Raw genomic sequence first — 25,777 nt, forward strand, 5'->3', positions numbered from 1 at the left:
GCCCAGCAGGGATGTCCTCGGCGGGCAGCATGTGCTCGTGGACACCTGGTTCCTCCACAGTGCCGACACGCAGGCAGGGCAGTGCCCTGGGCAGGGCAGGCGGGCAGCGGGTGGTAGAGCCAAGGGGCTGGTATGGGCAGATGGGCTCCTTGAAGGTCAGGAGCTTCACGTCACATCTGGCTGTGGTCAGTTTAAAAAAGAAACCACAGTGCAGGAAAGACGCTTGGCTGGTGTCTGACACGTCCTGTGCGAGCACGTTCCCAGCTCTGGTGGAGATGGTCTCACCAAGGTATCCCTTCCCAAGGAGCTTCCCTCCTGATGGTCATCCTCGCTGGCCAGGCACATGGTATGGGATTTAAAGGAGCACCTCAGCCCCACGGCGTTCCTGGCTGTTTAATTAAATGCTAACGGGCCGGTTGCAGCACTGTGCAGCAATAGCCAGGCTCCCTGGCAGGAGACCATAAGGAGGTCAGAGACCAAGTAGCTCTTCACAGTGACGGGAACGAGTTATTGCCTCGTAAAGCGGTGCGGCTGTCCTGATATCGCTGTCACGCTAACGTTATTCCTCTTTTAAGGCCCCTGTGTGATGGCGCCTGCGTGACGAGGTCGTTGGGGTGGGGATTTATGTCCTTCTGGCCATAGAGCTGGCCTCCTGCGTTTGGGGTAGGGGTGAGGAGAAAGGGGGGAGGTACATGGTCGTGTTGCTGCTTCCAGCCTGCTCCCACGAGCTGACAGCGAGTAGGAGGTGTCTCGTCTCTCTGGCTGAGATGGCTGCAGTGACTGGGGAGAAGGTCTACAAACATGACCTGAGGGCCCCAGAACTTTCTGCTGAAGCTGTTTGGGATGTGCCACGTTTCCAGTGATAATGGCAGTGCAGAAAGTGCTAAAACCCCCCAATAATCCGGATTTGTCTTTCAAAATTACCCATGGAAAAGTAGCAGAGCAAACAGTTGAAGGCAAAGGTATTTGGGGATGTACTGCTGAAACAAATTCCTTCCTCAAAAAGCCTGAAAATTGCTGTTCAAATGGGGCTTTCCCAATGGCTGCCTGTCCCTTGCCCCCATATCCAACATTTGTCCACTGAGAAAATATGTAAATGAATGCAAAATTGTATGCAGTTCTGGAAATGCTCTTTGGGATCTGCTGGTGGGAGGTGACCACAGTGGGCCTGGGCGATGTCCCCTCAAGGCCTTGCTGTCCCCTGAGAGCAACTGCTGAGGGCTCCCGGGATGGTTTGCTCTTGCAGAAGCACACCCATGGGTCCTGCCCGGTCCCGGTGCCTCGTGAGCAATGTGCTTCCAGCTTGGGTGGCACTCGGGGAATTAGTGGCAGTTCCGGGTCCTTCTGGAGAGTCCCTTCCTGATGGCCCCTGTTCCCAGCTTTGCCTCTTTGGCTTCTCATGCTGCGGCACGTGTCTCTCTGCCCACAGCCCCTCCCTGGCATGAGTCCCCTCTGCCATCACCCTGTTATGCCCATTTAGGTTACCAGCTCATGGCCTTCCTATGCAGCTTCTTGTGGTGCCAGACAACAATTTCCCTGGTCCTCCCTGCCCACTCTCACTCGAGCATCTGAGGACAGCATTTGGCTGATGCTTGTGCCCACTGCACGGGGGAGGATCCGTTCCAGCTCAGTGCGGAGCCAGAGCGTGCACCCTCCGAGGTGTGTCACCTGTGAGTGACGCCAACCTCTAGTGCCAGCCCGTCTGCTGTGGCCAGCGGGTGCCTCCCAGCTTCCCTGGCTGAGCCGTGGTCCTGCTTGGGGGTGACCAGGTGGTTTTCTGTAGGGCTGTGGTCTCAGCGTCACCCCACGCTGCTCACCCGGCTCTGCAGTGTTAGGCACTTGTGCAGTCACTTGTGTGGTCCAGAGCATCCTTTGTGCCACCACACGTGTGGCATTTGGTGCCCTGCGTGCGCGGTGGCAGCCACGTCCCAGGGCCGTGTGTGTTCCTGGCAGCTGCAGTTAGAGCCCAGCAGTGAAGCTGCTGAGTCTGGATCCGCTCGCTGGGTGGAGCGGGGGTAGCTCAGTCCTTGTTCTCTCCAGGCTTCGCACCTTGAGGGTGTCTCGTAGGGAGCCGTGGGGACGCGGGGTGTGGGAGATCAGATACGGTGTGATTCTGCCATATCCCCTACCCTGCAAAGTCATGTCCTCCTGCGGGCGCGTGAAGCAGCTCTCCCGGGGGAGCCAGGGGAGGGGTTGCTGGTTCTCCGGCTGGGAGGCGGTGAGCTCAGGAAGGCAGAGTACGTGCGAGGCCAGGAGCCCGGCCGGGAAGGCTCGGCGCTGCCTCGCAGTGGGGCGGAGAGGTGCAGGGTGAAGCGGGAGCAGAGCTTTCCCATGCTGCTGCATTGCAGCTCAGAGCCGGGGAGCCGAGCGCGGAGGGGAGTTGGGAAGGCAGGGGATGCTGCATTGCAGGGCTGAGATTAGAGCTGTGCAAATGGAGATGTGCCTGTGTCAAGGCGGGTGTGACACTGAAGAGCAGTGCCCAGCACACCCATTGATCTGCTTGTCTTTCCTCTAATCCATCTCTTCTACGTTTTGTTTCGTTTGAGCGTTTCTTTCATTCCTTACGCTGTTATTTGTTTTATCCAATTGAGGCAGTAATGTATTTTTTATTAATTCAGGAGAAGGGCTGAGATTCATCTCCCACTGGAAGGAGCTGCTGGAATCTGTGTAGGGGAGCTCAGCACAAGCACGGTGTGGCCGGGCAGGACATTTTCTTCGCTCCTGGGAGCAGCCTTGCAGCCGGGAGGTTGCTTGAGAGCCTCGTGGCCCTGGCGCAGGGGCCGGCGCGGTGTGTGAGCTCCCTGGAGGTGCTGCATGGGCAGACCACAGGCAGGCACGTGCCCCTGCACTGCCCGGCGAAGCTCGTGACCACGTGAGCGTGCCAGTGCTGTAGGGAGCACAGGGTTTTCCACAACTACCTGGCGTAGGCATCGGTGATGCTTACTCACTCCACATCCCTCTTCGTTTCGTGTCAGCCTTGTTATCTCTGTCCTAGAGCCCTCCATCAAGAGGTGAGCGCTTTGCAGCCCTCCCCTGGCCAGTTACCTTCAGGATCTGGCCTGAAGCATCCCCCTGAAATTATAGAAGGAATTTATGGCAAATTCAGCAATTAGTTTCTGCTGATGTAAAGGCAGGGCAGCTCTGTCCTCACGTTTCCCCCAGGCTGGATCTTACCCAGTGGCAGTGCAGGTGAGGAGGGGATGGTGAGCTGGCTAGGAGGGACCCAGGAGGAGACTTTCAGTCGGGAACTGCAGTTGAGGGTTTTGTGCCGTGCTCACAAAGCCGCGGTTCCCTCGGCAGTTTGGGAGCCTGACTCGCAGCCACAGGTGATGCGGCAGGAGGGCTGGGCTCCATGCCAGCTCCGTTGGCTCACCAGCCGGTCGGCTGGGTTTGGCTGTGGGATGGGAACCTCTTCTGCTCGGTGAGCTGGAAGGATGGCTCGTGGCTGAGGTCCTCTGCAGCTCGCTGAAGCTGCTGGAGGTTGTGGTCGTTCTCATGCGACTCAGGAAAATGGGAAGAGCTGTGCTGTGGGCGCTCAAGCCTGTGGTGTGTGAGCTAGAGGGGGAGATGTCATAACCACAGCATGGCAGAGGGGCAGCACCACACCTTTAGCACCAGGGAGAGGCTGAACTGCTTTTATTTCTAGTGCCAGCCCTGCTGTGTGCCAGTGTGGTTGGGATCTGGGATTGCTGCATGTCCCACCTCTGCACATCTTGTGCAGGGTTGTGTCCCCAAGTGTGACAAAGCTGGCAATGAGACCCTGCAGCCAGACAAGCTTCATCAGTAGTGCCCTTGCAAAGTGCAGAGTCTTGGCCAAACCTGGTCCTTATTGGCTGTACTGGGAGCCCAGACTGGCTAAAGCTGAGCTTTTGTGAAGCTTATACCTCCATGCTTTTTCAGTGGGACTGAAATGTCCCCAGTGCCGGCACTGCCCAGTCCCTGCAGCCTGGCTCTCCCGATTCAGCGAGCAGCCGTGAAGCATGTCAAAGCTGCGACTCAGGTACGGCTCTGTCGCTGGCTATTTATAGCCGTGTGAGCTTTCAGCGTATCTGTGGGCTGAGAATAACTCACTGATGAGACACTTCTCAAAATCACGCGTCCGATGCCCATGCGCAGCATCGTCGTCTCAGGCTTCCCGCATGTCGGCGTTGGGTGTATGTCTTGGTCCTGTGCCAGCTTGGATTGACATGAAAAGGAGTTTACCCCAGTGTTTTTTCTAGCCTGCAGGGTCAGCTGGTTTGTCGTGGCATGGCTGTGTGGCCCCATCCTCAGCAGGACATTATCAGCCTTTTGCAGCGAGCGTGGTGGAGACCCCTTCATGTGTGGGCACAGTTTGGGCTCTGTAAAACCCACCCTATGGAGAGCAGCCCCTCCTTTGCATAGCGCGGTGTGTGGGGAGATGTGGGCGCTGGCAGGGAGGGATGTGCTTGGGGAGAAAGGCAAAGGAACCTGCTATTCGGGCTGGGACCTGCGATGTTGAAACTCATCTCTTTAACGAACCCCTCGGGCTGGAAGCGTTAGATGCTCTCGGGTGTTTCCAGTTCGCTTTATCTCTGACTTGGCATTATATTTCCAAGCTGATGCAAACAAGTGGAAGAGTAGATAGGGGCTAATCCGCATCGATTGCCGTGGCGCGGGAGCTCCCTGAGGTAAGCCAGCGTTGGCAGAAAACACGCTGCGGGCCATTTGATGGGGCAAGCGCGTCCCTCCCCAGCCGGTTCCTGGTGTGGTGCCGTGGGGGACACGCTGTTGGCCTCGCAGGTGCCCGCTCCCACATCCTGAGGCTTCTCTCAGCCTTGGTGGCTCAGAGGCTGGAGAGGGCTTTGCCGGGGTGAGTACAGCATCATCAACAAACCCGGCGGCGGTGGAGCGGGGCGAGGCAGGGGCATTCTGGCAGGCTCTGAGATGGGAGCTGCTTTGCAGGAGTGGGGACAGCTGAGTCCCCCGCAGAACCAGCAGGGAAACCAGCAGGAACCAGCGTTCAACAGATTGTGGCTGGGAGCTGGGACTGTCCAGCTCTGCCAGAGCAGGACCAACATGGGGCCATGGGTGCTGTGGCCACCATGAACGCTGGACCCACAGCCACCCAGCCATGGCCTTCTGCAGCCACCTTGTCTTTAGCCTCCTGACTTTCATTGCACCAAGGGAGCGATGAGGAGACAACTCCAAACTCCCAATGCACAGAGTGAAAGCAAGGGAAATATGAAGCTCAGCTTCCTCCCCCTCCCAGCAGGGAAGACGAACAGTGTCCTGGAAACGCCGCTGCTGTGAGCCCCGAGAGGTGTGTGCTGATTCCCAAGGAGTCGGCCTCATGCCGCAGCCAGGCTTCTCTGGGCTTGATGCGCTGCAGACCGAAAGGGGGGCGTGAATTGAGTCTCGCTCTCTTGGTGCTCGGTGTGTTGCTTTCCTGTGCCGCTGGGCTGAGGAAGATGAGGCTGCTGAAGGCAGGCAGTGACGGGGAGTCAATGGGGATAGCCCATTCTCCAGTGCTGCTTCAGCCACTACCAGGCGCCGTGGAAGATGGCTTCTCTGCACTCCCGTGCCTTCCACAGACCCTGGGTTCACTTAAAAATGCAACAAAAACCCTTCCAGGGAGTTGGAGTCACCCTGGACAGGCTGTGCATGGCCCCTTGGGATGGGCAACGACGAAGGGTCCTGAGAGCAGAGCTGCCAGTGTGCAAGGGACCCTTTGGCTCCTGGTAGTGGTGATTTCTCTCCCAGATAACACGCATGTAGACTTGGCATGGGGTTAAAATGCTGCTCGGCCTGGAGAACATGTTGTGTGATCGCTGGCCAAGGGGAAGCACCGACATTTGCCTGACTCCCAGCCGCAATCCTGAGTCTTTTGTGCCTCTGGCTGTACATAGCTGGGGGCTCACAGCATGTTGTCTTTTGGCAAATTCCATTTTGATGGCTCACCCCAGGTTGATTTGAGGTTGGATATATCACTGTCTGGACCTTCTGTCTCACACTGTCGAGTGGTTAAATGCACCCAAAATCTGGCTGTGTCCTGACCCCATGGGGAAGAGCAGCACCCAGAACAAACCCCAGACTCCTGCTCCTCGCTCCTGCGCTGGCGGTGCTGCAGTCAGAGCTGCGACGGGGCAGTGAGGGTTCCTGCCCTACGTGCTGTCTCAGCCTTTCTCCCCAGGACTTCGCCCTGTGTCGGAGCACGAGAGGCATGGCCCATCATGCCGCCATCCGCAGCCAGCACAGCCACCACGGAGCCGTTACAGCCTGACAGAGCTACAGCAGCCCTGCAGCTCTTCAGTTTTACCTTGGAGACCAGAATGTCCCCCAGTGGTTTCAGGGATGTGGGAGGGACAGAGCTGGTGTCCTTCAATACTCTAGGCTGAGCACAGCAGCAGTTCGGGGACTGATTTGCCAGCAACTGAGACCCTCCTTCCTTGCAGGCAAGAACATCTGGAAGAGGGCAGACGCTCAGGCAGCAGCACCTTCAGCCATCTCATTTTCATTTCCCTGAACCCTTTTAGCTGTGCTTTTGCTGCACTGTGCCAAACAGCGTCCCGGTGCTGCTGGAGCACTAATATCCATCATCCGGCCGCGGTCTGTAGAGCACTCAGAAATATTGTGCTATTTTCAGTTAGTTTTCCAAGTTGAGCTTATTGGCTCATGGGCATCTGCTCCCAGATGGAGAACATGTGGCTGGTTCCTGCAAGGGGAGGGGAACAGCCCTGCTCATAAAGCAGCATGGGGGATGAGTGAGGGAATCTCTTCCTGGAGCCTGCGAGATGCTTTCGGGGCTGTGCAGAGCGGGGCCTGGAAGTTGGGATTTTTAAAGCTGCTCTGGAAACCCTCTGCAAGCAGAATTTGCGTGGCAGCATTGCTTGCGGCGGGAGGTCGCCTCCCGTCAGGTAGCTTATTAGTCTTGGGGAAAGAACAGTAACCTGGGGGCAGGACTAAATCTCAGCCCAGCTGCTGTTTGCACTGCTCTGTGCTTCCCAGCCCAGCTTACTTTTGAAAGCGAATAGCAAGTAATAAATTTTCCAGGGTGATTTCCTCGGCAAATAGTCATTGTGCTAAAGCTGGTGAAGCTCTTGGGGTTCCTGAAAATCTCCCTGCCTTGGACAGGCTGCGTGAGCACTTGCAAAATGTAACAGCACGCAAGGAGGAGAGAAACCCAGAGCTCTGAATCAAAAGTAAATTTGCAAAGCAGCTTTTCCAGCCTCGCATTCCCAAGTGGAGCATGTTAACACGTACAATGCTGCCGTGCTGCTTTCCAAAACCAGCTGCTCTGCGCCGCAGCAGTGACCAGTGGGGCGAAGCCTTTGCTCTGCTCTTGGTTTGCTCATCGTTGCGTTCAGGGGGCAGAGGTGCTGATTTGTTTTGTTGCTAAGATTCTCGTTCCCTTTGTGGGAATAAAGCAAATTTTGTTTGGTTGAGATTCTCTATAGCTTCAAAGACAAATCAAATCTGGGTTGCCAGCTTCTTTTTGTATTGCAAGAGATGCCTGTTTTCCATCCCAAACCATCCATGTTTTGCAGCTCAATAGCACATCCTAGACAATGGCTTTAGAAATCAGACGCCTGCATTTTGGACCCACAGTGCTGAGGCAACGCCAAGCGATGCACGGGTGCCAGAATTCGTGCACATGGGGAGAGAGAAGAAGGAGGGAGAAAAACTTGCTCCGATGGGATGTTTCCAAGGAGATCATGGTAATGATCTTCCATTTCCATATAGCTTTTCATCCCCTTGCGGAATGTTCTTGCTCGTAAGCAGACGTTACGCGTGTCCTATGTGGAGGGTGCAGAGCTGTCCCTAAAGTGCATGTTGTAGTGGGGAAACTCTGGTGCTGTGGAGTAGGAGAAGCCTGGGCTGGGAGTGACCCCTGAAACTGTGGGGACGCTCAGTTTTCAGGTGCCCCTTCGGCAGCACCGCACATTCGGTGTCTGTGGCCACTGGGCACGGCGCATCGGTGTCGGGAGTGACCTTGCTGCTGAGTAACGGGTCTGGGTACATCTCAGTCCTTCCCCAAATCAGTGTCACGTGTGGGACGTGCCTCGCATCGACCAGTGTCCAGCTCAGAGCCGCACCATGGCCAGACACGCTCTGGCTCTTGGCTCGTTGGGGCAAGAGCCCTGTTACGAGCTGTTCAGGTCTATGTGAGCTCAGCTGGCAGCAGCAGCTGGGGTTTACGGTCAGTGCCGGAGTGGGCTGCGTCCCACACTGACACGCAGAGTGGTTTTCCTGGCTGATCCATCCCTTTTTCCCCGGTTGAGGCTGGCTGCCGTGCTGGGGGAGCCGTGTTAGCCCAGGGAGGATTGCAGGGCTCTGCGGAGGGTCAGCGAGGCCGCATCCGCTGCTGGGGCTGTGCGGGAGGTTGGTGAATACATGATATTCCCTCGTCCTTCTGAGCGCCTCTCGCTTTGCAAGAGGAGGAAGGCGAGTCTGGAGCTCTGCTTCTCCCCTGCGTGGAGATGGGTTTGCAAAAGCCACAGTTTCTTCCGCTTTTTTTTTTTTTTTTCTTCCCTCTTTTCCTGCCCCGGAATTTTTCCCTGGCTTGATGAATTTTTAAACAAAAACATGGTGAGGAGAGAAGAGGAGAGAGGGGGGAAAACCCAGGAGAGGACATGGGGAAAAAGTCTGTTTTCAAAATCGGAGTGATTTCAAGTGGAAGTGAAAGTTTAGGGTGTGTTTTTAATTTTAAAATTCCAACTAATTTTAAGTCACTTTAGCGACAGGAGAAAATACATTTCCACATTTCCTAATGCTCTTTTTAATAAACCCCAGTTTTACAAGTAGAAGCTGTTGGTTGAAAAATCCCATGGAGATATGGAAGTAAAAGGCAGCTGCTGTGCCCTTTAATTCCTTCCTTGCCATGATGGGGGTTGGTGCTTCCTGGAGGCGGGAGACTGGCTCACACAGCTCAGCATCACCAGGGAGCCCAAAATCTCATCAAGGGGAGGGCTTGTCCTGCTCCATAAGCCGGGTTTATGCCTGGTGCTGGTGCCGGTGCTTCTACTGCTGACCTGCAAAAGTCATCCAGGGAGTTTGTATCAGTGACGTAGCTGTGAGATACCGTGGACACCTTTCTCTGCTGTGCTTCGTCCCCTGCAGAAATCTTCCCCCACTGTGTCCCACCGATGCCAAGGCGAGAGCTGAGCACCCGTGTTGGAAACGGGGCGCTCTGGCTGCTCTCACTTGGGTTGGGCTGGTTTCTCACGGCCGTCAGTTTGGCAGGTAGATTGAGTGGTGTTAGAAAAACAGCTTAAATCCATTGCCTTTAAATTTTGCAGAGCAGAGAGATCTCCTAGCAGATCTCATTGTATTTCATACTGGAGCAGAAAAAGAAACATTTTATGGTAATTTTTTCAATGACTTTCCAATTTTTTTTCTTGGTAAACTGTCTGCAATCACTTACAGTGTTCCTGAAGGGATTAATTACTCGATGGAGCTCATTGTGTGTATTTCATATTCAGAACTGTTGGATGCGATGCCTGGCTTGGCTCGAGCGAGGGGTCACATGGTGTTTCTTTTTTCATCCTTTTTCCCCTGTTCTGTTTTATCTGTCAGGTTCCTGGTGTGAGCGCTCCCAGTCACCGATTCGGTGGTCGCTCGGTCGGTACGCCACACGTGATCACGACTGACTTCCCTGCTCCGCGCTCCTTTGTCAGGGGGAAGCGTAGCCAGAAGACAAATCACTTCCTTGTTTGAGTGACTTTTGGCTGATGCTTTCCCCCAAGCTGGAGTATTGGCTTGGCTTTTCCTGCAGCGGTCGTGGCTCTGGGCTGTGCGTCGTCAGTGCTTGGACAGGCCCCCGGAGCAAATCTGGGGAGAAGAGCTCAAAGCACATTGTAGTGCTGCTTCCCACGGTGGAGAGGGCTTGTCCGGTGCAGGCAGCCGTTGCGCGGAGGTGGAACATCTTAGAGGGGATAAATCCCAGCTGTGGTGCTGCTGGAGACCCCACCGCACTCATCCTCAGAGGGTTGTGTTCCCGGGAGGGCACTGCCTGCGGGACAGCCGTGTGCTTGGTGCCTTGGTGGCGCGAGGAATGGCATTGTCTCCAGCTCGGCAGGGGGGATCCCAAACTGTCCAAGCCGGGCTGTGTAACTTGGTGTGCTCTCAGCGTGCTTAAAAATGGATCCTGCAGCATGCAGGGGATGGGGGCTCGTCGTTGCACAGCAGTCTGGAGGCGAGCGGCCACTCCCCTGTTTAACACTGGAGCGAGCTGATGTGCCCGGGGGCTCGTGGCCGCTGTCACCGCATGTCATTCAGCCCTCGGTGTTGGTGGGTGCGTGGCAAGGGCGGCCACAGGACCTGGTGCACAGTGGAGAATCCAGAGGCTCCACTGAAATCCCTCCTGCCGGTGCTGATGTCTTTTTCAGAGCGTTTTCTGCCCTGCCCATCCCTGGCACTGCCAAGCCCGCAGTAAAATTTGGACTCGCGGGGTGGAACAGCAGTTCTTTGCATTGTCGGAGTCCCTCCTCTCGCCGTAACATAGGTGATGGATTTGAGGTGAAGAACACTCTTCCTCCATGCTGTCCCCAGCCCCCTGGGTGCCTGGGCAGGGGTGCTGTGGGCTTTGGGGTCCCGGGGAGGAGAGCAGGGACCAAGTGGCAGCTCCCACAGTGGTGGCACAGAGCTTCCTGGTCCCAAGCATCCCCTTCCCTCCCGAAGGAGACAGGATCTTCCTTCTCTGCAAGTCACCTTTAGTGGGAAAAACACAACTGCTGCTCAAGAAAACCTTCTCCCTGTGGTGGGGACCCACCGAGGGCACTGTGGGAGGTGGAGCAGGTCTGGAAGCAGCCGGAGGATGGTGCAGGTCCTGCTGCCAAGCACACCGAGCCCTTGCCCCTGCGCTCCCCATGGGGAACCATCAGCACTAAGAATAGACAATTTATTCATACCCATCCCTCTCCTTGTGAAGGGTGCTCGAGGCGCTGTGCAGCAATTAAAACAAGTTCGTAATAATAGCGCTGGCAGATCAGCAGCGTGGACTCTGGAGCCAGTGGAGGATTTGGCGGTGCTGAGGATGGATGGGGAGAGATCAGTGCTGCTGACCTCCCCGGCAGAGACCCAGCATCTCCCTGGCACGGGGCTGCGGGGCAGCGCTGCGAGGCGGCAGGATGAAACCCTGGTGTCACTGCAGCTGCTGTGCCGGGTCTGGGGCTGCAGGAGGAGCAGGTGGAGGGGGCTGCGGGATGGGGAGAAGCACACGGGGCTGGCACTGCTCCTGACTCAGGTGGGGGGCAGGCACCTTCCCGGGGCAGGGTTGGAGGAGCAGGTAGCAGGGCCGGCAGATGTGATGGCAGCGTTCATGGGGTGGGGAGCGTGCCTCTGCCCACCCTTATCGCAGCGGAGGTGGCGCTGGGGGAGCTGGCAGAGTGGGCATGAGAGTTCACCTGCATAATTTGCTCTCTGCTGAGTTACCAGGATGCCTCAGCCCACTTCTAGGCAGGGACCTCGCAGCTGCTGGTTCTTGTTGGCTGCACAGGGGACCTGGGGGACTAACGGAGGGTACTGGTGGGTCACCATCAGAGCCGTGGTGCCCTCTTCAAGCAAACCTCCTGCTGCTCGCTGCCCACCCGTTTGTCGTTGGGAGAGCGTAGGGGGTTTGCTTTGGGGTGAACAGCACCTGGGCAGCTGATGGCACAGACTGAAGGGACTCCAAAACCTGTGATGTGCATGTCAGTCCTCAGCCCTGCTTGGGTTGCTATTGCAGATACTGCCATGATTTTCAGGAGGTGAATCTTGCCCCAGTGCCTGGTAGGAGCAGCACCCGCAGGCACCCTGGCAGTGCTCGCCTGCCCTGCTGCCGGGGGACCGCAGGTGGAGGGGGACCCTAATCCTTGCGGGATCCCCATGATGTACGTGCAGCAGACTTGTTTCCGGCTCTCTGCAGGCTGCTGTGCCTGGTGCCAGAGTGAATTTGGCACCTGGCCCTCCTGCGAGGCTGGGGCTGGGGGGAGAAGAAAGGCTGAGCCTTCCCCGCAGGCAGGAGATTCAATTACCCCCGCGCTTGCACAATGGCCGTTTATCTCCGGGAGCAAAACCCTGGTAACCATCAGGGCAGAGCGTGAAGGGCTGATTAGAGGGTGTGCGGGAAGGGCGCTGGGGTCGCGTGCAGGCACTTCCCTTCCCATTTCCAGGGCTTTCCATGGTAATGGCTCCTATTTTCCTCCGTTGTTAGGACGTCACTCACACGCGGCTCGAATGACATCTGTCAAAACACGTCCCCCGTCCCCCCCGTCCTTGGCACTCCTGGGTAAGAGGGATCCACTGGCCCCATAATGAGCCTGACATCAATTAATCATCAGCCTTAAAAATTAGCATCGTGGCAATACACGTTGGAGGGAAACGATTCCCCAGATGGAAGCAAAAATAGCCTCGGTTATCTCCTCCTCCCGCGGGAGGTGGCAACAATAGATCCACTCGCAAGCCTGGAACTCGTTTAAGCTGGGTTTGCCCCCCGATGCTGGGGGAGCCCGAGGTGCTCTGCCTCCTGCCCTGGCTCGTCTCTTGAGGTGCTCTTGGGGGACCACCTTGTGCAACAGCCGATGACCTTCCCTGGGGTCTGGTCCTGCCTGCAGCTGGACCCTCATGGCCCGGCATCCCCCAGACTTTGCAGAGAGCCCAGGGTGAGCTCACAAGGGCTGAGCCCCTTCCCAAAGCTGAGGGTTTGGAGGAGAGCAGCACCGCAGAGGTCTCATTCTTCCCGTGTGAAGGATGCTCATCCCTGGGTGGTGCTGCTGGGCCTCAAGGACACGTCCTGCTTTGGGCAGGCTGTCCCTTGCCCCTCTCCAGGGTGGCAGCTCTGAGCAGTGCCAGTGCCCACGGCAGCTTGGTGAGTGTCTTGTCAGCTCTGATACTCAGGAGCTCGGCAGTGGCCTGGGGGTCTCCAGAGACTGGAGGTGACTTGGACACCTTCCCTGGAGGTTCACGATGACCTGGTCTTTGTGCCCACGCCATGCTGGGGTTTTCCGTGCTCGGAGCTGCTCTCCCTCACTCCCAGGCGAGCTGTAGCCCAAGTGAGCAGATCTGCCACCCGCAGCCTCCTGCAGCTTTGGTTTCCCACCCCCGTTACTCAGCGAGGTGAAGACCCTCCGGTGCTGGCTGCATTTTGGGCCTGTCTTGGTGGCTCTGATAAGCAGCTCAGTGCAGAGCAGCTCTGCAGGCTGCAGGGGAGCCAGGGAGGACATTTTGCATTCTTGCTGGAGACGCACGAGGGCTCTTTGGCTGATCTGGTGATGGACAGACAGACCAAGTGTCTACCAGAGCCCAGCTGAGGCCGGGGAGAATTGTGTTTGCAACGCATTGCTCTGCACAAAGCTTGCAGTCACAAGGCGAGGGGGACAAAAGGCTCCCTGTTCGCTCTGTCCCAGTGGGTGCAATTCCAACAGTTTAAAAGCAAATGTGAGTTGTTTGTCTCTGTGAATATAAAGCTTCCCCAAGCATGGCCGTATTCTGTCTGGGAATGGGGAGTTTGGCTCCACTAATGACTCTGTTCTCCCTGCGAAGTGGAGCCAACTCGAGCCAAGAGCTGCCCGGCTGGACCCTTCCCCGCCAGCCCCAGTACAGGGACGTGGGCTGGGGAGGGGACAGGCTCCTGGGTCTGATAAATGCCCTTTCAGCCAGGAGAGCTGCGGGGAGGGATGAGCATGGGGACCTCTGCCTGCTGTACCCAGGGGTGACCGCCACCATGAGCATCCCACCGGCACCCGGCATCTTCTCCTCTGCCCAAGAGGTGCAATGTCCTCAGCAAAAGGGAGCCCCGGGCAGGGCAGGCTGGCTCCCTTGAGTCCTCAGATCTGCTGATCTGGGGCATCTGACTGACTCCAAGGGCTGCTGTTGCAGACTGGGGAGCTCTTGAGTTGTGTCTCTCTGAACCTGAGTTTGGGTGGCTGCCCTGCTTGTGGGGAGGCCTGTGAATCCCCATGGTGCTCGGTTTTCACCCCGGTTTTTATTCCCAGGTCAACTGGAGAAGGAAGGGAAAGGGTGCCCGTGGCTGGAGGTGCAGTGGTGCAGGGCGGTGTGCCGGTGATGTGTCTGCTCCCAGACAGCCCAGTTGTGCTGGGGAGGGGGGCAGGCAGTTGTGAAGCTGCTGCAGGACCTGGGGACAAGTGCAGGTCTGGGGGAACGACTGCGAACCGCGCGCTGCAGCCGGGCTCGGCGCATGGACACATCCACACCATCCACATGGAGGATCCTCAGCAGCAACGGGGCTGTTGAGATGCCCCAGTGCCCGACGTGGAACATGAGCTGTGTGTGGCTCCCCAGGGGTGCGTGGTGCTTAACCCCCGTGTTTGTGGCAGCCAAGCCGTGCTGAGCACAGCCCACGGGCATATCCGCCCTTGCCTAAGAGTCTCCCTCCTCCCTGGCTGCTTCTGCATTCACCCCATCCTCCCCTTGGCTTGCTTGCCCTCTGGACCACGGGGCCTTTGGAGAAGGGTTGTGCCCAGCGAGGGAGGGTAGTTATGGGAGGAAGGATGTGGCTGTGACCGGCCACCGTCCCTGTGCCCTCTGTCACGCTATGGGATCCCTACAGGGAGCCCAGCTTGGTCCTCGAGACACTGTCAGAAGTGGGTGCAGGATTCCCCCTGCGCCCACGTCCCCCTCCTCCACCAGGCAAAGCCTGGAGTGGGAGTTGGCAACACCCCCAGATGTAGAGCACATCTGGAGGGCACCGAAGCAGTTAAGTGAAGGGCTGATTTGTGCTATAGAAACCCGCAGTTCCTTCCTTTGATCCTCTGAATCAGCCCATTGCCTCCCTCGTATAAAGCCCCATTTATCTCTGCTCTTCCCAGTAAGTTTGAAGGCGGTTGTGGCTCGTGGCTCCTCAGCAGCAGCGAGCTCGCCCGGCTTTCTCTTCCGCTGAAGCAGAATCAGGTGAAATCTCTATGGCAACTAGCAGATGACAGAGAGTCTTGTTGCCTTGGAAATGAGGCAAGGAAAAAAAAAAAAAAAACCACCCAAAAAGAGCCATCTGGAATTTTGAATTTCCACAATGTCCGACCCGCATCTGGTGACGCGTGGGGAGCGTGAACCCGCTGCCGCCGGCTGCTCTGGGGCCTCTGAGCTGGGGCCCGTCTGCACCTTCTGCCTTGCCATGGGTTGGGTTTTTTTTTTCGCTTTTCCCCCCCCTTTCTGGCTCTTTTTTTTTTTTTTTGCGCAGGGTCTGCAGCATTGCCTTGAACGTCTGCTGGTGGCTGCGTTGAAGGTGACATGTGTGGAGCATTTGGGGTATCTGAAATCCCCAGGCTGGCCAGGACAGCACTAGCACACCCCAATAACGCTAACCCCGGGGGGACAGCAAACCCTGGGGGGGAAACTGAGGCACAGAGTGCTGCATAAACTGACCCCACTCTGCAAGGGCCCCAGCTTAGGTCAGCCCCCCGGTGCGGTGACCACTGGTGACACCTCTCCACATGCCTGAGCCTGAGGGGCTGTTAACCCGGGTTAGTGTCACTGTGCCGTTCTGCTGCCGCGTGCGCCGGTCTCCAGAGCTCGGGGCACCCTTGGTGCATGGATCCGCTGCGACCCCCCTCCTTCCCAAGCTGCGCAGGCATTTCCCCTGGGTTATTTTGGAGACCTGCGGTGTGGGGATGGGGGTGTTGGGATGCTCCCAGCTCCTTTGACGCTTTGCAGGAGGAGCTGCGGAGGCAGCTGTGTTGCAGGGGTGTGCGGTGCTGCGTGCAGGAGCAGGGTCTGCCCTGACACGGGGGATTTTGGGCACTCCTGGCTCATCAACATGGGGGAGCGGAGGGCGGCGCAGAGGTGGGATGCACGGGGTGTTGAGCAGCTAGAGGCTCTTGCTGCTGAAAAAGGAGATGTAATTTGGATGCGCAGGTGGGGTGATTTGGGGCCAAGCGCAGCATCCATTGAAAGAATAACCCGCAAATGGGCTGGAGGCCCGGGCTGGATCTCTCCAGTGGGTTCACTTGGAAACTTGTGTATGGGAGAGACCCAATTAACTAGATTTATGGCTGCTTTAGCCTGAGAAAGTCTGAATCCCTTTTAAAAGCTTGGCTCGCTGGAGCCAGACGGGGTCCAGGCTCCAGGTCTCTCAGCCCTGCCCTCATTACGAGCACTGATTCGCAAGGCTTAGCAGCAGTGATCGCCCCAGAAGTGCTGATTCGGCTGAAGTCCTGGTGTGTCACCGCTGCGCCGCTGCTAATTTTCTGCTCTCGCCTGCTAGCGGGGAGGTGACAGCCCCCGCTCACGGTGCGGGGCTGCCCCAGCCTCTGCTGGCTGCGGTGATGGGGACGGAGGGTGCAGACAGGGGAAGGAGCGTCCTTCCCCGCTGCAGCCACCTTTGGAGCCTCCAGCAGAGCCGCGTTGTTTTGCAGAAGGGTCCAGCAAGGCGTGAGACATGAGGGGGGCCATGCCAAAGCGGGGTCCTGCCACCGGTTCTCCTCTTGCTGTGTCCCTGCAGGAGCTGGTGCTCCCTGGGAGGCTCGGACCGTGCGTGGGGCATGGTGTCCCCACCGGTGCTGCCCACTGTAACCCCATTGCCTGCCCTGCCTTTTGCTGCGTGGGCTGTCCTCCCCCTGCCAAGGGTGAGTGCTGGACGCGCTGGGCTGTGTCCAGTCCCCTCCCCACATCCTGCATCCCACCGGGGTCACAGGGCTACGTGCGGGGCGGCAGCAAGCAGGGCACCCAGCCTGCCCTAGCTGAAGGTGGGGACGGGGACCCATCCTCAGGTATCCGCCGCATCCCCTGCACGTCTCCCATCCCCCTTGGCTGTGCCTCTGCGTCCTGGGAAAGAGCATCTCCAGCCCTGTCAGCCCAGGGACTGCTGCCTTCATCTGGGGAATGGTGGCCATGCTTCTCCCCGTTGGGTTGGCTCGGGGTGTTTTGGAGGTCAGTTGTCTGGGTACCTGGGTACTCCATCACCAGGGTGCTGGGTGGCACAAGGGTCCCTGCCCCTCAGGGAGCAGGACCCACTCCCAACACTGCTGCAGGAGACATGGGGTTGGCAGCCAGCCCTCTGCTCACACCAAGAAGCCGTTGGCAGTTAAAGCAATTAAACCATGGCAGTGCTAACGAACCTGCTGCCTTCCGATGGGGTGGGGCAACAGGTTTGCAGGAAACGGTGAGATGCCCTCCTGGGGCACTGGGCGGTGGGGAGGACGCGTGTTCTGCCCAGCTGAGGTGCCCTGGGACATCTCCTGAGAGAGAGGGGTGGTTTTGGGGGGTCCCAGTACATCCGTGGGGGGAGCACACAGGGGTTGCAGGGATGGGGCTGGGCTGGAAAATTGGGCCAATGGCGCAAGCAAACACTGCGAACCTGGCAGTCACCCCACAGAGCCCCGTTAGCCATTTCTGCTGCTCTTTAGCCTGTTGGTAGCTGTTGGGGGGGAGGAAGGGAATAAATTAAGCCACAGGGAGAAGGATTTCAGGTTGTGACCATCCCCCTGCCCGGCCGTCTGGGAGTGTGAATCAGAGCTGCATGTAAGAAATGCAAGATAAAGCCATTTTACTCCATATGGAAAGACTCTGCTGTCGGCGTGCCAAGGCACCGGTAACGGAATCACACGCTGCGGGGTGTAAGCTGGGAACCCACAGGGCTCAGCGAGGTTTGCACCGGGCCTGGGGCCTCGGGTCTCCCTTCGGGCTGGCAGCCTGGATGCAGCGGGTTCTGGGTGCCAGAGCGGAGGGTTTGTAAGGAAAATACCAGCAAAACGGCGCCTGGGCTGATTCATTCATAAACGCAGCTGGGAGCACGGGCTGAGGCAGCGCGGTGGGAGAAGCGTGTATCTGCGTGACGGTTTGTGGAGCCGGGGAGCTCGGCTGGGCTGGAGGAGTCTCACGGCCCCGGGAGAATGTTTTTTATTGCAGAGTTTATTAGTGTATTTTTCAATGCACTGGAAGGAATTGAGCAACCAGTCAAAAATGTTTCACGGCCTGGGGAAATTCGTTACAGCTACTGTGTAATAGGGGCCCACTGTAATGACTCAGAAACACCACGGGGCCTTTTACAGCAAATTCCCGCTTGCCATTAAGATCTTTACTGGGTCGCCAGGAGTCCTTTCTGAGTCTGATCTTCTGAAATGAGACCGGTTGGGTTGGGGCGGGGGGGGCAAGAAAACATGCGTGCGAGTGCCACGCTCGTGCTGAGCGTATGAACAGAGGCGCAGACGGTGCATCCGTGCGAGCTCAGCACGCTCGTGCCAGCTTTGGCATCAGCTGCTGCCGTCCTCGTGCCTGCACACGTACACGTGGGCACGCGTGCGAGGTCGCCGGCACGGGCGTGCACATGCACACACGCACCTTTCTGCAGGCAGAGAAGGGTTTTGCTACCATGTGGCCTGCACATGAACATATGCATGATGCAAACAAGCGCTGGGGCGGCACACACACACACACACACACACGCAGGTTTCTGTGCCAAGGCACATGGGGCACACGTGTCCCGTGGACGCGGCTCTGCCTGGCCCCAGCGGGAGCTGTTGGCCACATGCTCCTTTGAAATGAGCTGTCACGAGCCATTTGGAGTTGATGATTTCCTCATTCCTTGACGTACTTGGCCACGTCGGCAGCCCCCGGCTGCGGGGACGCGGCTGCGCCCCGTCGTGCAGGCAGAGGAGCTGCCACCGCTCGCTCTTGGAGGTGATGGGAAGGGCTGGATGTGGGCACACCCTGGAGCTGCCCGGTCACCTCCCGCCCTGGCTCTGCAGTGCCTGGCACAGTCAGACCCACAGCGTGCAGCACCTTGCCCTGAGCCAGCCCTTCGCACAACAGCTCTCTCCTTCCTCCTCCTCCTCAGCTGCCTCTAGCCCCACATCCCATCGCGCCGATGCTCCGTCTCTCGGCGATGGTACCTGCTGCTTCGCCAGTTGTGCAGGGCAGGGGACAGGGGTGATGTGCAGCGCAGGGTTCAGGGTAGCAGGTAGCGCTGCCTGGTGTTTAACACAGAGGCAGGCGATGGAGGCTCTGCGGGAGGGCGCTTGCAGGCGGGGGGGTGGGTGGGGGTGGGCTAGCACTTCTGCCTCAGTTTCCCCGTGTGCAAAGTGGAACCGCATTTTGTTTGCTGCCATTGCAGAGAGCACTGAGAGCGCTCAATTAAGAAAGGAGCAGGGGTAGGAGCCATGGGGGGCTGGGAGAGCTGCCCAAGCGTGGCTGCAGGCAAGGGCAGCACGGCGAGCCAGCACGGGCAGGTTACACCCAGCCTGGCACAGGGGAGAGCGACTCAGGCAGTGGGGCCTGGTGGCCTCCCTGCACAGGGCTTGGGGACAGTGACTGTGTCTCAGGGCTGCCCTCCTCTGTGTGACCGGGCTGGGGTAGCAGAGGGCTGGAGCCAGCACCCCCTTCCCTTTGTGACAGCAGGACAGAGCCTGCGAGAGTGGCTGGGAGCTGTGAACGGGACTGCAAGCCAGCCTGGAGCTGGGGTGGAGGGGACAGCCGGTCCCTGAGTCTGCAGCCCCAGCAGAGTGGGGGACACTGCGGGACACGTCCTGGCCGTTGCTGGCCGAGACAGGGTGTCCGACTGACCCTGCCACGGCACAGGCTGAGCCATCCCTGCTGCTCTCTGCTCCAGCAGCTGGAAACATCTGGCTGTGGCAAGCTTGCTAAATCGATGTGGGGAGGAATCCAGCGCACTCCTGCCGTTCCCACACTCCAGCCTCTCCCAGCGGCTCTGGTTTCGGCTCAGCTCCGGCATGCGGCAACTCAGCCAGCCCTGAGACAGCCTCCGGCCCCTTGCTGCAGCTGGAAAACAGACTGTGGAGGCCCCAGTGTCACCACCCCACCCCAGGACAGTGGGGACAGGCAGTGGCACTTCAGCGCTGGCAGCGACGCAGACAGTGGGACACGTGGCAGAGGTGGGTGAGCCGCATCTCGAGTCCCAGTTTGGCCCTTTCCCAGGTGAGAGCTGCTGCGTTTCCTGGGCAGCTCCAGAGGCTAGAGTGACCTGGACTGTCACCCAAAAACTGGGGGTCAGGCGTGGATGGCCAGTCATGCCACAGGTGAAGCTGGGGATGTGGGTCTGTGCCGTTGCCCTGAAGCGCTGGGCCCTGAGCCCTTGGATGCTGCTTCTTACTTTGGGTGTTCTGGGGGTCCTCGCTGCGGGGGGTCCCCCAGCAGCAGCAGGGGTACGGGGGAGGTGGCAGCCATGTGCCAGCCCCTCTGTCGGGGTGGCTGGGGATGCAGCGAGTCCTCACCCCGGTCCCACTGCTCCTTGGGGTGGGGGTGGCTGTAGCATCCCCGCTGGCAGCGGTGCCTGGGGAGGAGGCAGCGCCAGGCCCAAGCGCTGGCTTCGTGCCCAGGGGAATGGCTGCGGGTGGCCACGGGGGAGGCAGCCGGGGTGTTTTTGGGAGGGAGCCATACCCAGGAGGAGCACGCTGCCGAGCTGGCAGGGGCGTGGGAGCCGCTGGCGGTGCCAAGGGACAACAGTGGCTCTTCCACCCTATCCTGCTCCCTCCTGTCCCAGCCCCAGGGACGCAGCACTGCCGGGCTGTGCATGTGCCACCTTCTCCAGCTGCAGGAGCTGGGCTCAGGGTGGCCTGCACCCACCAAATGCGGCCGGGGTGGAGGAGCTGATGGTGCTGAGTCCTTCCCTGCAGGGACCCACCTGGGGACTCTGGTGGGTGTTTTATTGCACTTCCCCACGGTTCGGATATGCCTCCCCTCCAAAATCTTCCACTGCCTTACAGACTGCGTGTGGGGCAGCAGTGGACTTGGCCTCAGGTTTCTGCCCTGCAACTTCAAGCCTGAAAATCCATCTTCCCAGGGAGCACAAGGGCAGGACCTGGCGGCTTTGAGGTGCCCTTGATCTGCCAAGATGGCCCTTTCTAGCTGCCGCACTGGAGGGGCACAGAGTGCCCCTGTCCCCAGCTGCAGAGCAGGGTGAGCGCTGGCCTCTGACAGCCAGGGCCCCTCGAGCCTCCTCTGGGCACTGGCTCCATGTGTTCAGCCCCCTCCGCTCCGTCCCTCCATCCCCCTGCCCTTGCTGCCTGCACACCCCTGTCCTCATCCCCGCTCCCCAGCCCACTCGTCATCCCACAGCAGCTCCGGAGCACTGGTCGGAGGCTCTGGGGCAGACCCTGCTTGATGGCACAGTGCCTTTGATTAACTCCTCCAGCACACGTGGGCCATGACAAAGATTTATCAATGAGTTCGTGACTTGCCTCCTGCTAAGCCTTGTTCCGGGAACTGGACCAGGGCAGTTGGACACACATGGGGCTGGGTGTCCTCCTTACACAGTGGTGTGTACAGGCCACATTGGGTGCCCTGTGGGCTCACCAGCTCCGCTTACCCTCATCTACAACCAGCTTTAACCTGCTTGACTTAACCTGTCTCATCAGGGCTGTTACCGCTCATCACCTTCCAGGGTCATGCGTAAATCGGAGCCGCTTCACCAGTTTGAGGTGCTGCTGCCCTGAGTGAGCAGAGCCCAGGGACAGGGCAGCATCACCCATGGGCACTGCCTGCGGCGTGTCGGACAGCGTGGTGGGTGTGTTTACAGGGGACAAGGGGACACAAGCCCTGCTCGTGCCCTGGGTGCATGGCTGTGCTGTTGCGAGGAGCCTGCCGGGGTGTGTGCCGGTGGTGTCCCCCCGCTCCCTGTGTCTCTGCAGCTTACACGGTGCCGTTGCAAATCCCGAAGCGCTGGTTGCCACGTTACATTAGGAGGAGCCACGTCCAGCATCCCCGGCGCCCGCTGTCACTGCGGTTCAGTGGCAGGCTGCGGCTGAAGGGCTTGAAATCGGGGATCAAAGCCACAGTGGCATGGCTGTTAGCCACCGGGGATGCAGACGAGAGGGTCGGGGGCGTGGGGGCTGGAGCCGAGCTCGGCAGCGCTGCCAGGGCTGTGCCAGGAGTGACCCCCTCCTCTGTGTGCGTGAGTGTGCACATGTGTGTGTGCATTCATGTCTGTGTGTGTCTCCGGGGGTGTGTGCACATGCTTGTGTGTGCACGTGTGTCTGTGTGTGTGTGTGTGTGTGTATACGCCCGTGTGTGCACAAGTGGTTGTGGTGCAGGTGGGTGTGTGCACACGTGCAGGCTGGGGGGGTGCATACCTGTGGGTGTGCATACCTGGAGAAACCCCAGCGCAGCTGAGGTTTGGGGGTTTCAAGCCCCGGGCTCTGCCCGTGGGGGGCTCGGTTCTGCCGGCTGCTCCCACCACAGCAGCAGCCACCCCTCCCTGGGCACGAGCCTGAGTGGGGCTCGGCTGCGCTGCTCCCTGACATCTCCTTGGCTCCTGCTGACTGCGTGTTGGGTGGTGCTGCTGCAGCGCCCATGGACCTGGGCTGGAGCACCTGTGGGATTCAGGGGCATGTTTGGGGACATTCTTCCAGGGCAGGTGCTCCTGTGTGGCCCCATGGAGCAGTCACAGTGCTTGGGGGTCACCTGACTGTAGCTGGCCTCCTGTCACCTGTGTGGGTCCCGTGGCCCCAGTTGGGTCCCCCAGCCCTGCTGGCCACTGCCCAGCTCATCCTTCCTGGACCAGACATCCCCATCGCCGCCGCAGCACCCTTGGGGGTGGCATTTTGTGGTGGTGCAACTCCAGCCCGCTGCCAGCCCTACCCTGTCCCTTCCCAGTGGGCAGAGTGAGAGCTGGGGGGCACAGCCATGGGCAGAGGGGTCTGGGAAGGGCTGGGGGGCACAGCCATGGGCAGAGGGGTGTGGGAAGGGGCTGGGAGGCACAACCATGGGCAGAGGGGTGTCGGAAGGGTCTGGGGGGCACAGCCGTGGGCAGAGGGGTGTGGGAAGGGTCTGGGGGGCACAGCCGTGAGCAGAGGGGTGTGGGAAGGGTCTGGGGGGCACAGCTGTGGGCAGAGGGGTATGAGAAGGGTCTGGGGGGCACAGCCATGGGCAGAGGGGCGCAGGAGCCATTCATCTCCTTAAAGCCACCATCTTGTCTCTCCACAGACCCCGAGTCCCAGAGGAAGAGGACAGTACAGAATGTGCTGGACCTTCGGCAGAACCTGGAGGAGACCATGTCCAGCCTGAGGGGCTCTCAGGTGTCTCACAGGTGAAGCGCTGACACCGGATCCCCACCACCCCTTCCCCACAACCAGCATCCTTCCTGGGGCAGTGAGGGAGGCCGGGGCGGCCAGGAAGTGGCTCTGCTCTGAGTGAGGTCCATGAGGGAGCCAGCTATGCCCCATGCCCTGGGTGGGGACCCTGTGCGTGGGGGCTTGGAGAGGTGTCCCCATATCTGTGGGGTGTTGTGCGTGGGGCTGCGGCTGAGCCCTGTCCCTGACAGTGCTCTGGGCCCTACACTGCCTCATGTGCTCTGGGGCAGCAGGGAGGGGTGGGGGTGGCACTGCAGGGAGCCAGTTGCCCCCAGATCCCAGGCAGGGGTCGAGGTCTGTTCCCAGTGGTTGGGTATCCCCATATGGACAACCAGAGGTGAAAGTATCCCCTGTGCTGCCCAGGTTTGGACCACAGGCTCCATCCCTACCCCTGGCTCAGTATCTCTACTCCTTCTGCTCGTGGCTTGGATGGGCTCACGCTTTGCTGGGTAAAAAACTGGCTGGATGGCCGGGCCCAAAGAGTTGTGGTGAACGGAGTTAAATCCAGTTGGCGGCCGGTCATGAGTGGTGTCCCCCAGGGCTTGGGTTTGGGGCCACTCCTGTTTAACATCTTTATTGATGATCTAGACGAGGGGATCGAGTGCACCCTCAGTCAGTTTGCAGATGACACCAAGCTGGGTGGGAGTGTTGATCTGCTCGAGGGTAGGGAGGCTCTGCAGAGAGACCTGGACAGGCTGGAGCGATGGGCTGAGGCCAACTGGAGGAGTTTCACTAAGGCCAAATGCCGGGTGCTGCCCTTGGGCCACAACAACCCCCAGCAGCGCTACAGGCTTGGGGAGGAGTGGCTGGAGAGCTGCCAGTCAGAGAGGGACCTGGGGGGGGTGATTGACAGCCGGATGAACAGGAGCCAGCAGTGTGCCCAGGTGGCCAAGAAGGCCAATGGCATCCTGGCTTGTATCAGCACTAGCGTGGCCAGCAGGGACAGGGAAGGGATCTGACCCCTGTACTCGGCACTGGTGAGGCCGCCCCTCGATGAGTGGGTTCAGTTTTGGGCCCCTCACTCCAAAAAGGCCATTGAATGACTCGAGCGTGTCCAGAGAAGGGCAACGGAGCTGGTGCAGGGTCTGGAGCACAGGTCTGATGGGGAGCGGCTGAGGGAACTGGGGGGGTTTGGTCTGGAGAAGAGGAGGCTGAGGGGAGACCTCCTGGCCCTCTCCAACTCCCTGAAAGGAGGGTGCAGAGAGGGGGGATGAGTCTCTTGAGCCAAGGAACCAGCGCTAGGCCAAGAGGGAATGGCCTCAAGCTGCGCCAGGGCAGGGTCAGACTGGCTCTTAGGAAGGATTTCTTTGCAGAAGGGGCTGTTGGGCGTTGGAATGGGCTGCCCAGGGCAGGGGGGGAGTCCCCATCCCTGGAGGGGTTGAAGAGTCGGGTTGACCCAGCGCTGAGGGATCTGGTGGAGTTGGGAACGGTCAGGGTGAGGTTCATGGTTGGACTGGAGGGTCTTCAAGGTCTTTTCCAGCCGAGGTGATTCTGGGATTCTGTGATTCTATGTAGAGGTGATGATGCAGAAACCCTCAGATAGAGCTGACCAAATGCCCACGGGCAGCAGTGGGGTACCCTGGGGGCTGGCAGCACCCCAGGGTTTCTGGGGCGGACAGTGGGATGGGGACAGCGTGACTGCTGGGTGGTGAACCAGAGCAGAGGGTCTACCTCTATTCAGAGCTCTCTGACACATGCCTGGGACTACCTGTGTCCCCCCCCCATGTCTCTCACTTAGGACCACTGCAGAGTTGCTGCTCAGCTCTGGACGAGCTCGGGGTCTGCACGGCAGCTCCAGCCTCCTGCCTGGAGGGGGTGGCAGGGCCCGGACCCTGCCAGTGGCGGGCCGGGGGCATCTCCCCAGGGCACCCTCCCGGCACCCCCCTCCCCGCTGGTGCAGGCGCGTTATGAAGCCTGGGCTTTGCAGAGAGGCTGGGTCGGTGTCAGCGAGCCGGGAAAGCCGAGGAGGCAGCGAACAGCCTTCTCCTGGTGTTTGTTGCCACCTCGTGGTCTCTCTCCATCCTCATTTTTGTGTTGGAAGGGACAAAAAGCAGCAGCTTCCTCCCCCGCCATCACCCACCACTCATCATCACAGACCTTCCCTGTGTCACCCCTTTATCAGCTTTGTCCAGGCTGAAGCAGCCTGCTTGATTTAGCTCTTCTTAACCCCGAAGCTCCTCTAGACCTTGCTCGTCCTTGCTGCAGTTTCCGGATCTTTTCCGAGCAGGAGGCAGCAGAGTGCTGGGGCAGTGGGATTTGCACGGGGCCACAGCGATATTCCCCGAGCTGGCCATTTCCTGGGATTATCCATTACAGCTCTGCCATCCCTTCGCTGGTGTAGGAGCCGGTTTGCAGCCTGGCGCTGCTCAGGGCTGCGTTGCCTTCGCTTCGCGTTTGCTCTGCATTCGCTTTGCATTCATCTGTGTCAAACTTCCCCCGCCGCCTCCTCGCCCCAGCGCTCAGCTCCTTTGCAAATCCTCTGTCAGCCCCAGTCTTAGGGAAATAGGGCGAGGATATTAAGGGTGATTAAATTAGCATTGCTGGTGGGTTTTGACTCTTCGCTATCACTTCCTTTTCTTGATGAGCTATGCGTACATGGTGTGGCAGAGGCCTCAGCTGGATCCCCACCATGGGGAAAAACAACTATCGATAGCCCAGGGATGCCTACCCCTGTCCCGTAAATGGTTTTTAAATAAGTGAGGATCTTCCCTCTTAGCCCATGGCAACTGAATTTATTTGGAAGCTTAATCTGCCTTTGGCGAGGGCACTCATCCACCACCTCCTGGTAGCCTGCAGCAGGC

At 59.0% G+C, this 25,777-nt stretch overlaps 1 protein-coding gene across 3 annotated transcripts in view; it reads left to right on the forward strand.

Annotated features, from left to right (window-relative positions):
• NAV1 (neuron navigator 1) overlaps positions 1–25,777 on the forward strand; it is a 78,895-nt gene that overhangs the window by 22,364 nt on the left and 30,754 nt on the right. For all 3 annotated transcript variants that reach the window (XM_074893394.1, XM_074893395.1, XM_074893396.1), the window contains exon 5: positions 22,831–22,933. In XM_074893394.1, the coding sequence (XP_074749495.1) occupies positions 22,831–22,933 (103 nt within the window). The remainder of the gene's footprint in view (positions 1–22,830; positions 22,934–25,777) is intronic.

Source organism: Strix uralensis, chromosome 24, assembly GCF_047716275.1.
Source record: "Strix uralensis isolate ZFMK-TIS-50842 chromosome 24, bStrUra1, whole genome shotgun sequence".
Taxonomy (NCBI): Eukaryota; Metazoa; Chordata; class Aves; order Strigiformes; family Strigidae; genus Strix; species Strix uralensis.